Source organism: Labrus bergylta, chromosome 18 (assembly GCF_963930695.1).
Source record: "Labrus bergylta chromosome 18, fLabBer1.1, whole genome shotgun sequence".
Lineage (NCBI taxonomy): Eukaryota > Metazoa > Chordata > Actinopteri > Labriformes > Labridae > Labrus > Labrus bergylta.
In genome coordinates this window covers 6,482,015-6,497,504 of record NC_089212.1, presented here as the reverse complement: position 1 = coordinate 6,497,504, position 15,490 = coordinate 6,482,015, and the positions used below count along the sequence as shown (strand labels likewise).

Here is a 15,490-nt window from a genome sequence, read left to right as displayed (position 1 = left end):
GAGCATTCCTCAAAGGCTTCCTTCAGAGGGTAAGTGTTGCTCTGTCTGTGTCTCCTCTGGTGCTTCGAGGGAGAACCAGCTGGTAAATCATTTATGAAGCCTCTCCTGGTGCAGTGTACACACACACACGCTCGGCCGTGCCCTCTGCAGCAGAGCGGAGCGACGATGAACCAAGCTGCGTGGAGTTAACTGAGGAAACTGTGGGCCAGTCACTGTCAATAATTCAGACCTCTGAGTTCAAAGGCATTCTGTGCTTCAGCGTGAGAGAGGAGTGATGACTTGACAGTTTTCAGATGAGAGATTTTTTTTTTTTTAGCTCTGAGGCAAAGCTGCACATTTTAATAAGGTGCTATGGAATATATCAAAGCATGGATCAGCATCAAAATCTGACATTAAGAATCACTGTAACACACAGCTGCTGTCAGGGTTTCAGTGTTTATAGTGTCAGATAAAATGTTGTGTGTGATTTTATTTAGAGTTTCTATGTTCTACTCGTGTTCACTTTGACTTTTTCCCTCACAAACCCAAGTGAACAGTTGAAGTTAAATAAGTTATTGACAGGTCCAAATTAAAAAAAAAAAAAATGAACTAAGCCAAATGACGAATTGAAATCTCATTAAAGGCACAGTATGTAGATTCCCACACCAGGGGTCTCTCAATCGAACAATAACAAAAGATGAAGTTGAAGCTGGCAGGGAATCATGGGTGTTCTTTTTTAATAGAATCTTAGTAAGGTGCAATTGTTTTCCCAATAACAGCTATATCCGATAGTGTGACATAGTTTGTAAACTGTATATCTATATCTATATATATATATAATACTGTGGTGCAGTTACCCCCAGTTTTCAGCAGTCAATAATAGTTCACTCTGACGTCACATGGTAAATATCAGCATCATCTTTTGTGAATAAGACATGTTTGCTTTAAGGCTCATTTTCATATACGAGGATAATATTGCCCTGAATAAATGCATAATGGAACATTCAAATGCACACAAACAGCTTTGGCACAGAGACGCCACTTGCTTTGTTTGCCTATAACCAGTAGATTTGTTGACACATGACACATGACACATGAAATATCTCTGATGCCCTCCAGTAAAGGAATCAGAGTTAACGATTTCAAAATAATCATTTTGGTTGATAAATCAAGCTGTCTGTCAAAAACTGCTGCCCATGTTTTTACGCATGAAAAAATTAAGCGTCAGAATAATGGAAATGTTCCCCTTTTTATACATCATTAACCCTGTATTCTTTTTAAATATATCCATTTTGGATAATTCATAACTACTCACTTCCTTGTCTCAAGACTTGATTTTGTGTTAGGAATGTAAGCCACAAAGTCCCACCATGTGTCCTCTGATTATCCTTTCCATTTGTTCATGTTTGGTAAACATGCACAGTGTGTGTTAACAGGTTTGGCTTGCTTTGGGTTGCACCATCATTGGTGCAGGATTTGGTGATGGTGTGGCAGGTGGTTGAGCAGCAGGCCTCTGACAGTTGACCAGTACAGGAAAAGAACCAACATGGTAAGCATGGAAACATTTCTTTTAGAGGAAGACACTGCGGTGACTGTGAATCATGTTGTACACAGCAGCTGCCACTGGTACAGCATGATTTACAGTAAGACACAGTGCTGAGGGCAATACAGCATGATCCTTAGTTTTCCATTTGAAGTCCAGATGAGGGAAGAAATAAGTCAAACTGATGAAGATATGTAGATATGTAAAGATATTCAGATGCACTTCAGCCGAAAATATTGGGATTAGTTGCCCTTTAAATTTAGTAAAGTTTACTTGAATTTACAGTTGGTTGTCTTCTTTTAATTTACTTCCTTTTTGCAATGTTTGAGGTATAACCTGTGCCACTACTCAGAGGCTGACAGCACAGTTTGCAGTTAAACTCTGCATTCACACAGAGCAGGTCAAACAACAGAGGCGTGTTAAGCTGCCATTCATTCACTGTCAGGTCAACCTCCCAATAGCAGACAGATTCCTCCCACAACAAGTCTTCATCAGGTCTTCCAGCAGGGTGACTGAAGTTAATTATCTTTACATCTTATACATCAATCTTTCCCTTTTTATGGTAGATTTCTGAATGAGTGTTGTAAGTAAATATAACACAAGAAGGACCTAAATGTCGGAACAGATCAGGTGCACCAATCTGCACAAATTTTGTGTTGACTACTGGTTCTCAACAGATGAAATTAGCCCCGGTGTCAGACACACAAGAGCAAGACAGAGAGAGAGCAGTATCCAAGGACTGACCCGGAGTGCTTTCTATTTATGTCCAAAACCAGGAGAGAGCATGTTGAAAAGGACAGAGAGCAGCGGCTAGATTTGTCAAAAAACAACACTGGCTGGCCCTGTCTTCATGGCTGAGTGAACACAGGCCCTGGAGGCTGTCCTCACCATTCTCTGTGTCCTCAGAGGTAAACACATAAAGCATGAGGGCCTTAAAGGGTTTGAAAATTTGTAAAAATAAAGAATACAGTTTATATTTGGCATATATTATATGTGAAGAAGCCTATATGGCCTCACACGGGGCACCGCATGTGTCACAAATACTGTAATTCGGACGACAGTTAAGGTGGAGTTATTGCACTCACTCGTAACTGTCTGAAACAATCAGTATCTATACTGAATGAAATACTTTACTTTGAGTACTTACAATGATTCAACTGTAAACAGACTATTGAGTCTGGGAAGTTTTGTCTGATCTTGATTATTTCCCTTGTTACAATAGCTGTTGCTGTCTGCATTTCTTTGTCTGACCTGGCGCTTTGAGTTGTGTTCAACAGTATGTGAGGAAGACTGGTCTGCTCCATACTGAAATTTTTTCCAAATCAGTACAACATCTGGGTATTTTTGGCATACAGAAGATTTTGTGTTTGCATACTTCATACTGTATTTTCCCAAAATCAGTACATACTACTAATATAGTAGATGGTTTCGGGAAAAAAAACAGCCATTGTCTTTATTGACTTATGCTACGTCAGACTTAAGTATTTACCTCGAGTAACTTGCAGTAATTGGTCTGCAGGATCCATATAAAAAAAGAGCGAGTGACATTGAATAGTCCGCATCACATCTGTCACACTTTTTTTGTTTCCAGAAAGGCAAAGCTTGGTGCACACACAAAACAGCTCCCTTTCTGTCTCTCCTTTGTCTCCTTCAGGTTTTCCTTGTTCCATCTTGCTTATTTGACTCCCCCCTCCTCTTATTCTTTCTTCCCTTTTCAATACTGCCCTTGGATTTTCATTCCACAGACAAGGCCGTTTCCAGATTGAAAGAAAACATTAAAGTGATGAAAATGCAAAAAGCGGGCAGAAAACTGTCAGTCCTTTTTATGGCATTATTGTCAGTTTGATAGTCGGGTATCCATCGGCGTCGTATAACTCATGACGTAGCAGATTTCTTTCTGCACTATTCTATTATCATGTCAGTCCTTGTCATTACTAGTTATTGTCAGTGTTCAAAATGATTTTCTGCTGAGAAATATTCATGAAAAGACTCGGGTCAAGGCAACCTCTGTAACTGAAAAATAGGCCAATGTAGAAGTGTCAAAACTGCAGACCCTCGAACAGCCACTGGAGGCTGGATACAAAAGCAATTGGACCAAACAGAATAGTATGGGGCTTATTAAATGCATATGAAAACACAACTGAAAGGGGTAAGTACACTTCGTTGTATGAAGTTGTATAAGTAAGTAGAAAAGTAGTCTGCTATAAAGTATTAATAATATTTTTTAAGGTCACATTTACATGACAAATCAGACATATACAAGGTGTTTCTCATGATCAGCTCATTTAGTTTCATATATGTCGATATCTTATCCCAAACATTATCTGCTCTGGGGCAAGCTAGGTATCCAGTATACATTACCATGGTGTTTTACCCTGGAAAGAAGTGAACCACCTCTGTAGCCCTGAAAACCCAGAGTTAACTCTCAAGTTATCCCAAATTACTAATAAATCATGTTTGGTATTGCAAGCCCTAGAACCTAGTTTGATGACTGTTGGGTCAGATCAATGCTAAGAGTTCTGAGATGGACATAAATAAATCACCTTTCCACTTCTTTTTGACTTTAAATGTAATCGCTCCCTTCTAAAAATAGCTTTCCTTTTGGTCTAAAAAACCTTTACACTTCATAGATCCTGTCAGTCTGATGTCTTCATCTAACATGAGTGATCTGCTCTCAGGTTTGCAGCGGATACAATAACTGCTGCCACTCAATATATCATTGGATTAAAAAAAAAAAAAAAAAAGGTTAATGGGGAAAAAGCAGCATAACTTTCTTTCTTTCTTTCTGTTTCCTCAGCCCTGAAATATTTTTTTAAGCTTTCAGCTTCTTTTCTCAGAGTTTATGAGGGAGCTGGAAAGATTCCTTTTCCACAGAAGCACACTGCAGAATCATTAGCCCCTGAAGGTTCCCACAATTATTCATCCAGTGTGCTCCCTGCTGACACAAAGCTATATTTAGGTTTGCCAAAATGACCTCACCGCTGTCTGGCACATACACATTTTGGATGTTCATGGCTCAGTGTCTCGGTTTGGCATTAAAAGACGTGTAACACATACATGGTCTGTTTGTTTATAATGCACAGCACAGATGCAGCAGACCTGTTTTCCTGTTGTTTCTGTGGCTGCTGGAGGACGGCTGTCCTCAATAACAAAAAAAGATAAAAGATGACAGAGCAGCTAAGTTTAGTCTGTGCCGCTGGGCCTGTGCTGAAGCACTGTTTATAAAGCTGCTTGTCATGGCTCAGTATATGGGCCTTCATGTGAGGGAGGCTCACAAAGAGAATGAATAGCCATGGAGTTAGGGAGGAGTCCATAAGCAGAGTCCAGAATGTTGTGCTACATCGCTGTGAAGATTTACACTGATTTTCAATGCAAGAGTTTGATTACAATAACATTTTTGTAAGATACAGGTTTTATTCATATTTTATAGCACTGCAAATCTAAATGTGTATGTTATCACTATCTATAACTGACAATTATGAAGACATGGCCCTTTTCATTTTAAAGTCTGGCCCAAACTAAAAGGTCTATTCTTCATATGAGAGACCCCACACATGACAACAATTAATGTAAATCCTCAAATAGGCTATAACGTTAGTCAATTAGGAGCTGAGCCTCCTATTACGTCTGAGGGCTTGGCCCGCACAAACAAACAAGGGCCGGCCTCCTTTTTCAAACCGGTGTTATTAAGGGTTAACATGAGCATATTAATTCAAGTTTTCATGCTTTTTAAGAGTCTATTTTAAAAGGCATTGTTTTCTTGCCCTTACGGTAGCGATCGTCACACGTGATACCACTCAGCCAATCAAAGGCTTTATTCAGACCAGGCGTTGCAAGTGAACAGAAACACCCGGAGGAGTCAGCAGACAGCAAATCTCAGAAACACAATGTGAGAAGCTAAGTGAGTCAGGGAGAAGTAGACATCATGTGCTGCTCTACAATTAGAAAAGAAGGCAGCATAGAAAGAGATTTTCATCAAGAATGGGCAGACTCTCACATGTTCATTTTCCCCATGGGCAAAGGATATTGGTTATATAAAGGCCTGCCTCCTTATACAAGCCCGCTTCATATAAAGGCCTGGTACCTCCTGCAGTGGGAGTAAATAAAGACCCTGGTCATAAGCAAAGTCCTGATTTTTTGTACTAAAGAATATCCTGTCTAATTTTCCTGTGGTGTGAGGTGATGTAATGGGTGAATGGTAAGAAGATCCAATAGTACCCTAACTAGCTGAAAGGGGGCATATCGCCACTGTGGAGTTGTTGGACATACTTCTGTCACTGAATGGTAAATGGACTTGAGCTTATATAGCGCTTTTCTAGTCTTCCGACTACTCAAAGCGCTTTTACACCACATGTCACACCCACCCATTCATACCGTTTCACACACTGATGGTAGTGATCGCTATTTAGTATCATTCATCAGAAGTAATCAATCCCATTCATACACCGCCGCCAAAGCAGTGGGAGCAATTCGGGGTTATGTGTCTTGCCCAAGGACACAACGGACATGTTTGGATCGAACCCTCGACCTTCCAGTTGAGAGGCCACAACTCTACCAACTGAGCCACAACCGCCCCTGAATAGATTCTCCCTACTAAGCTTGTACCGTATTTTCCGCACTATAGGGCGCACTTAAAAGCCTTTAATTTTCTCAAAAAACGACAGTGCGCCTTATAATCCGGAGCGCCTTATATATGGATCAATTGGTTAATTGGTTGATCCATACTGGTTGTACACGGCGCTCAGCGACACTGACTCGGATAATGACGAGAGGGAGCCGGGCATGTTGGATGCCGTACTCGCCCAACTGTTCAATTCGGACACTGAAGAAGAAGAATTCGAGGGATTCGTGGACGGGGAATGAACTGAAAAAATGAGCTTTACGTGTTATACGTAACTGAACAATGTTGAGTTATGCACTAACGTTTGAATTAGCGGTATCAGACTGTGTTTCTTTTACGTGTTTACAACTGAACTAGGCTGGGAGATATTGTGAATATGCACATTAACGTTTGAACAACGTTGAGTTATTGTGAATGCACTATGTATAAAACGTAGTGCATTTATATAAATATAAACACGTATAAAACGTAGTTTTATACGTATTTATATTGATATATTCACAATATCTCCCAGCCTTGTTCAGTTGTAAACACGTTCTATTCTATGCGCCTTATAATCCGGTGCGCCCTATATATGAAAACAGTTCTAAAATAGGCCATTCATTGAAGGTGCGCCTTATAATCCGGTGCGCCTTATAGTGCGGACAATACGGTATACTGGGACAAGGACAGTAGCTCCAATTAGAGGGCCAAATCGAGCTGCAGTTCGACTTCACTGTGCATGTAAAAGAAGAAGGTAATTGAGGATTTGGCCCACCATGGGCCGTGAAATCATCAACAATGTTCCACATGTCTGTTTCAACAGACAAATAAGAGATCGCCAATTGCAAACCCCACATCAAATCCCACGTTTTGTATGCCTGAATTCAGGACATGTTGTCTTTGCTAAACGATACATTTTTACCACTGGTTGGGGGTGATATGGTGCATTCATAACTTCTTAGAGCTCTAATAGAAGCTAAAATGTAAGTTGCAATCTTACTATAGTCATAAATAAATCATATAGAGCATGTGCCTCCAACAGAACTCTGACAGGACGAATCACCATCAAGTCCTGTGAAGTTTGGCTCGAGAAATGACCGGCCATTCTTGACCAATCTGATGGTCTTAAAATCTTTATAGACGTCAGAGCAAATTCATCATGCGTTATTTGATAAACTGAATGAAAATTTAAAACGCTTCATCTCCAGAGTCGGCTGTGATGGTTTCCATTTTTATCACACATAAAATAAAAGAGAAACTGAAGAGTAGAAAGCAGTTTGTGGCTCCTTTTTGATCTTTTTTTAGGTATATGCGTGACTGTGTCTTTGAGTCGGACTCCATTTTTATAAGATTCAAACAAGAAAACACGGTTGGTCCATTGAAGACCTAATGATAGCTGTTCCAGAGTGGGAGAGCTGCAGCATCCTGCAGTCTCTCCTGACAGGTCACAGAGCTGACACTCTCTATTTTTACTGACTGTCCACTCGCTCTGCACCTATTTTATAATTCATCCAGTGCTCCCTAATGCGTTCAGCGTGTCTTAGACGTGCATGGACAGCCCCCAGAATATTCAAGAAGGTAAGAAAATAATGAATATTCATGTCCTGAGGGGCTTTTTACATCCTGACACTGAAGATGTGAGAACAGCTGGATACACACTCTGCAGAGTTGGAAAAAGGACGATCCAGGAGGAGCATTAGTGGGTTTTTATTGGCTTTCAAAGTCACACTTGTCATCCCTTTGCCAGAAAAGGTTTGCTTACATGCACTTATTTCACATCATATTAAGTTACGATAAAAAAAAGTAAATTTATGTTAATTTCAGCACCAATGAGCTCTGCAAAACCATGATAGGAAGTCAAATAGTCACATTTAGCACTGGGACTAACTCTATATGAAACCTCATACTGCAGATATATTGACTATTCTAGGAAAACCAATTTACAATGTCAAAGTAACCTCACCCACTGAATCGATGTCAATTAACCTCAATCTTATGTTGTTGTTGCTTATTTCACGTAAAGTAATGAGATACAAATGCATTTAATGTTTCTTTAATCGTTTTGGTGTATTTGAATCGGAAAGTAACTTCATACATTACTAGTTACCTGCAAATAGTAGTGGCGTTACAGTGACGAGTAACTTAGTAATGTGTTATTCCTAACACTGATAGCGACTACCCTCTACAGGTTGAAACCCGGCTACTGCAATACTGCAATTTTCCATTGGCTGATCTGGTGGCAGCTTTCATCTCTAAACCCAATAAAAACTACATCAACCAAAGTGGTTGCCGTGAATTATAGTGTTTGAAAGTTCATAAAGAGGGCTATTTGTTTAAAAACGTTAACGCCATAATATTTAGGGAGAGTGTGGGCGTAGCACAGAAAGCTCAGCTCAAAAGACCACTGCTGGGGTTACTTGTAATTGCTCGCCCTTCTAAAAACAGGGCAAGAAAGGACAGACAGAAGCAGAGAAGGCTGTGACCAGAAAGAGTTTATATAAGCAAGAGGACACAACCGAGCAAACATTCACAAAGCTTTTAAAGTAATGGCACAGCTGAGGGAGTGAAAGGGTCTGAAATCTGACGTCATGGGTGCTATCTTTTTGTTGCCTTGCCTCTTTACAGTTTTCATACTTAATCAGAACATACACAAAAGAGCAAAGAAGAACAGACTGGAGCCAATGTAGCCATTAAATAACGTTTGTGGACACCGTACCGTTCACCTGCTTACGATTTAGGGACATGCACCGATCGCAGGGAATAAACGTCCCCACAAACTCGCTCTCGCTCCTGATTATATCCTGTTGCGTTCTCACATCAGCGCACTCTAACTTTCTGCAGAAAGAAATATTAGGAGGCTAGCAGGAGAAACTCCGGATGAACTCTGAGAGAAAAAAAAAGTTGCTTGTTTGCATTCACACATACAGCTCACCCCGAAACCTTTAGGAGCTTTTCAGGAGTTTCTGCAGGTGGCACACTTGGAAGAGGTGTGCTTTGGCACGGTACAGTTCATGCACGGGCATGGGTACACAACATGGACAGCCTTCATTATGGACAAATCCCGGAGTGTTCTGGCTGTATCTGACTAACATGACTCACAATAAGCCACAAATTCAGTAAAGTAGCTGTCACATTCTCTGTATGGATGTGGACTCGACTACAGTTCCTTTAATTTATTTTTATTTTCGAATCTTCCTGTCTTTTAAACAGCACGCTTCATAACATTACACCATTCATGTGTTGTATTATGACGTTATGTACAAGAGGTAACCATGCTCAGGCCCGGTTAGTCCTGGAGCAGTGTGAGTGCAGGCCAGCGGGGGAATGGGGAACCAATCATGCTTAAGCACATTACAGGACAACTGGGCCAAGTGTGAGTGCGCCCTGAAAAAGTATATGAGGTGCACAGTGATTGTTTCCAATGCTGCCAGACTTGCAGTTTAAATGATTTTAACTGCAAGTCAGATAGAAAAACTGCTCTCCTATAACCCCTATAATATTTATATTTGGGATTACAGCATATAAATGTTGCATGCCTGGATAGTTTACATGATTTTCTGGCACAAGATTTAACTGTATTTGCTGTGCTAAACAAATGATTTCCATTGCTGACCCTTTGCCTGTAAAACAAACCAATAAACATCTGTACCAGCCTGTAAGCAGAGCACACTTCTGTAGCAGGACGAACTGAAGGACCAGATTCTCTCACTCAGGCCAAGAACTGTGACTGAAACCAAACGACTCAATCAATAATTCTCGTGCTAAATTTCCAGACCAAAGTGTCTCCTCCCTCAGATGTAAGACTTCAAAGGGGGAGGACATGAGTTTTGCCCACTTGCCTGGATTTTAGTGTTAATTCTTAATTACTCATAGTTGTAATTAAGATTAAACACGAGGCCTTTCAAAGGGAGGCGAGCTGCAGTCATGACTCCAGCAGTGCAGAGGCAATTATGGGAAAGAAACAGATAGTTCAGTTCCAGGCTAGATGTAAAAGGATTTGTGTGACTGAAGGCTGAGTAGGTAGGACGTCTGCTGTGTGAGGGCTGGAACATATTGTTCATTCTTTAATAAAGTGAGTTTTCTCAGGCATCAGAAAAAATAAATGCTTTGCTCTTTTGTAACATGAATGCTGGATCTGTTACGGAGGGAACTGAATTTTCAATTTGTGCATATTAACAATGAGCTTAGCTGGGAGTTGAGTTATGTAAGGTAATAGTGCTTTAGAGATAGATAGATATAACCTATTCTTACTTTCAAGTTACCAAATGCAGCAGCTGAGTCAGCAGCCCTAGACTTCGATATCCGACCATGTAGGAACACTTCAGCTTCACCTTTGCTCTGTCTGGGTTTGGTTGACAAGTTAGCTAAAATATAAACAGCATTGAGTACAGAGGAACAGTTAGAGGGGGAGACAAAAATAAGATTATTTCCAAATTGCAGGAACCCCAAGTGGACAAAAATTCACATATATATTTTGTAATTTTGTATTTTCTTTCTCCAGATCTCAATTTCTTGATCTCATATACCTAAAATAAAAAAAGCACCAAACAAACATTTGGACACACCCCTGCTGACAATGCAGTATCTTCACTCAGGAGACAAGGGTTCAAGACCCAAGAGAAATCAAAAGTAATCACTCATCGTTCCAGCCCACCCCATGATGCATTTATTGACCTTAATCATGTCTGAGCAGAAGACACGACCTGGGATGAGAATGTGTTTGAGGTGTCTGAGTATTTGACAATACTCTCTTTTGTTTCTTTCAGGATCACAACAACAGCCGCCTGCATGATGGACCTGCGCAGGTACCCACTGGACGAGCAGAACTGCACCCTGGAAATAGAGAGCTGTGAGTGGCACTGAGTTTGTCTTTGTGTTTGTGAGTGAATTAGCAATAAAAGCCACGTAGCAAAGTTTGTACAAATACTCTAAAATGGTCTCACACCTGCGGATTGGTTCAGTATGTATGCACCAAGTGAAGCAAGTAAATCACTGGTGCTTGTTTTGGATCTAACTGAAATCCTCCATCAAGGAGATCTGTAAAAAAAATATGCTGTGTTAATTTAACATATTTTGGTGTGATAACGTAACCTTGACTCTGACTTTCCCACATTGTACAAAACCAAACATTTCAGGTCTTTTATCCCCAAAAGAGAAATAGGTTGGTTTTGCATCATCATCATAATAGACCTTGGTCCATTAATACGCTGAAATGTTGATGTTCATATTAAACTTTGCCTTCTCCGACAGACTGCTGTCGGTGAAACACTTGGACAGCTATAGCCTCAGTTCTCAGACTTCTCAGCCACACCAGAGCTCATAAAAAACACATTTAACTTTAATCAGCTCTAAATGCGGCTCTTTGGAATCTCTCCACCTCTTGTTCTGGTTCACACGCTGCCTCGGGTTAGAATGTGCTTCTCTCCTAAAGACTCTTTGGTCACCGAGGTCAGGCTGCACTTTACGTCAGCTAATGCTAACTGGCATGTCTTGTTCAATCAGACCTGGCTGGAGTGGTTCACTTAAATAATGGATACTACCCACATGCATAGTTAAAGTTCTACACATAATAAATGCATAGAAACTCTCAGAGCTCAGTTTAAGGTGAAAGTCTACTAGTCATGGTCGGACATCTGGATAACACAGTTTTTATTGCGCACTAACAATTATATTTGGTGAAAATACTGACATTTTCTGAAGCCATTTAGGAAATGCTAACATCCTCATTTTGCATCTTGAGATTATTTTGCAGAATCGTACCAGCAGTGCCTACATGTACCAGGATGCAGCCGCTGCCTCGGCCTCTCTCAGCTGCTGCAGGCTATCTGAGACAGACCAGTAAATATCCTTGTCTACGGTCCCTCAGGCTAAATGTTCACGTTATGAGAAGATGCTGGTGCTGAAAAGACATCAAATCTTTCTCATACTAATTTCTTTACTTAGAAAGAGAGAAATTGGGTCAGAAAATTTAACCATTCCAAATGCAAAAATAAGTAAATAAATGTCAGTTAGATGTAATTCCTGGCACTTTGGGAAATATAGCATTAATATGCCCTTTGGATGGTTCAATTTTGTGCGGGAAAAAAACTAACAATTCAAGGAACATGTGTCCTATTTCACTTTTCAGAGTCTATAAACAACACAAAAAACAGCCCTGTCCTGTATTTGGGATTTGTTTGGAATCTTATTTTGTTGGACACTTCTTGTTGCGACTTATTTTAAACAAACCATATATTGTTCTTAAGAGGCCACTGAGGGGTGAACTTTGATCTTGTTTTACTTGTCAATGCAACACATCCAATGCACCGTTGAATCCCCTGAAACATCTTGAATACTGTCAAACCTGACTAAGTATCAGGATGATTATTGGTAGATATGTTTTCTATTGAATCAGCATTTTTTTTTTAAGTGTATCAAGAAATTATTACTGGCTGTAATTAAAATATTTTTCAAGGTGAAAGTTGGAATCACAATACATTATTCCAGGCAGACCATTTACATTTTATTTTTTCATTACTTATTGAGCTAATTTGAGCATTGAAATGTTTTATGCATGCTTATACCCTTACATTTTTTTTTTTTTTTTTCTAGTACTATTCAGATATTTACTTATTGGGAATGCTGTGGCTGTGGCTCAGTTGGTAGAGTTGGTTGTCTCCTAACCAGAAGGTCAAGAGTTCAATACTCAGCTCTTGCAGCTAACTGTCCGACGTGTCATTGGAAGGACACTTAACCCCAAGTTGTTCCTGCTGCTTAGTCTGTGGTCTGTGAAAGTGTATGAAGTGGATTAGTTACTTCTGATGGACTCTTTACACAGCAGCCTCTACCATCAGTGTGTGAATGTGTAGGTGTGACATGCAGTGTAAAAGAGCTTTGATGAGGCAGAAGACTCTTGTTAAAGATGAAATGTCAGACACTAATTAAGAGAGGGATATGACATGAACAGGGTTTAAATTATGCTAATGTTGCATTTTTTCATGTTGCATTCATCAGTTAAGTGTTAATACAATGAATAATTAATTATAGAATACGTTTATGCATATAAACTGCACCTTGATCTAATGATTTAGACTCTCGGCTTAAAGTAAACTGTCTTGTTTTAAAATTATCTGTAATATAAAATATATTAATTGGATAAGAAAAAGAAAAAAACAGAGGGCAAAACCGTAATGAAGCCCTTCCAGTAATGAGCAGCAGCTAATTCCCTGAAATCCTGCAGCTGCGTTCAGATAAGATGCAGAATCTGAGGCCAGAGACGAGCTGGCCTAATTAAATTGGTCTAATTACTGACAAGGGTAGCGGGGCCTGTTCCGCTCAGGTCCAGGCTTTAGACATAGCCCAGAGACCTGCCAGAAAAAGTTAAAGGAGGGCTTTATTGTTGTTCCAGTTGAGCCTGTGGGAAGCTGGAAGCAGCAGTTGAACAGAGAAATGAGAGGCCTACTTTCTGTCGTCTCTCACTGATGGTGTAACAAAGATTTCTTGTCTCTTCGGTTCCTCTTCTGGAACAAAGTGCGACATTTCCTTTGAAGAGTGCATGATGTTCCAGACTCTGGACTGGTTTTTCTCTGTAATAAGTATTTTTTAATTCTGGGACTGCGACAACGTTAAGGGAAGGAGTTTGGTGTGCACATTGGATAACTGTCACTGTTAGCTGTAAAATCCTTTAGCCACATGTGTAACATAAGGATTTATTAGATTATGATTTCATTTTGTTTGTAGTCGGAAAGCCAATGAATTAATTTCAAGAGCGACTGTGAAAAGTTAACCAGATATTTTGGTAAGACCAGAGTGCCTTTACGTTCTTCCTTGTTCTGTACGGAGTGAAAACACCAAATTCAACCCAGCAGCTCTGAAAGTGCCCTGAATGGTCTGTTCCAGATGTTGATCCTGTTCATGTACAGTTGATTTTTGCCCTGAGCCAGATGTTTTTGTCCTTGTGTTTCTGTGGAGATTTTAACATGTTGTCTTCCTCTGCCTCTTTCAGACGGCTACACTACCGATGACATCGAGTTCTACTGGCAGGGAGGGTCTACCGCTGGCTCGGTCACCGGGGTGGAGAACATAGAACTGCCTCAGTTCTCCATTATAGACTACCAGACCCTCTCCAAGAAAGCTGTATTTGCTACCGGTAACACAGTCATACCAGTATCCATTCTCACCGTTTGACCTGAACATTTTAAGTTAAGAAAAGAACACACAATAATGAACAAAGCACAGCGAATATTAAATTGAAGCAATTAAAGTTTCATGGATGACACATATTAGATTCACCACTCTGCTGCTCTGACTCTCTCTGCGTACAGACATCCAGAATAAGAGTGGTACTGGCAGTCTGTTTTTTGACCTCCCAGAGGAAAAAAAGTTTTAAACTGTCTGCTTGATGATTTCTTCACTTTCAGCAAAGTTCACTTTCTGTGCAGTTGTGCAGCTCTTTCTAGTACCATGTGGAGTTTGCAATCTTGCTTAGCAGCCAGTACGGTAGTTGAGTTCTCAGCCTATATGGTAACATTAATAGTTAAAAAGTACAGACCGTGACAGGTTTGTATGAGAGTCACGCTGTTCACCTCCACTGATCACTTGAGTCTTTTCAATCAAACCAGCCCTCAACTTAAACTTCTGTTACCACCATTTTCTTTAAATGCAGGATTATGATCTAATGAGGGAGAAAAGCTCTTAAAAGTAGCGCTTCGTTTGGTCTACGACGCTTTGTATCCCAGGAGACTTTGTTGTGCAGTGAAGCCTCCTCTTTGAAATGGTTCGGGTCCAAGAGGTTTATGTTGTTTTGGAGAGTGTCAGAGACAAAAACGATATGATAGAAATGACACAGTCAAGCGCCAACCGTGCTGCAAAAGTTGAACTTTTTTGTGGACTGTGAGAGCTGCAACAATAACAGCTGACACCGAGGGCATTTTTGTTCTTAGGACGCTGAGCACTGAAAATGTTTAACTGCATTAGATTTGTTTGGAAAAAAGGTGTCGCCATCGCAAAGTAAGTTGTCAGCGGACACAAGGCCCTCACTGGTCCATGATGCCTCAATCTGTTCGATAGTTTTAAGTCACTGCATGACTCGGCTGTTTTGAATATTTACTCGGGATTCAGCACAGTTTTAGTGGAACAAATACGCAAGGTAAACATTATGTAACATTTATTATAGTTGTTGTGGACTTTGAACTGGTAAAATGTCCTTTTTGAAAGGATCTGAGGTGGCCCTGATTAAGTTTATTTGACCTTCATGTTGGCATCTTTAGAGAACACACACTCAGGTTATATCAACCAGTTACCCAGTGTTAATGTACCTCTAAAGACAGCTTCCTGTTTAAATTCAGTTTCTAAAAATAGCCTGCTTATAGCTATGTCTCTTCAAC

General features: G+C 40.2%; 1 protein-coding gene across 1 annotated transcript in view; it reads left to right on the top strand.

The window, feature by feature from the left end:
* The window catches only part of gabrb1 (gamma-aminobutyric acid type A receptor subunit beta1), a 51,068-nt gene that overhangs the window by 27,725 nt on the left and 7,853 nt on the right, over positions 1 to 15,490 (top strand). The window contains exons 5-6 of the mRNA XM_020641259.3: positions 10,892 to 10,974; positions 14,110 to 14,253. Coding sequence (XP_020496915.1) covers positions 10,892 to 10,974; positions 14,110 to 14,253 — 227 coding nt within the window. The remainder of the gene's footprint in view (positions 1 to 10,891; positions 10,975 to 14,109; positions 14,254 to 15,490) is intronic.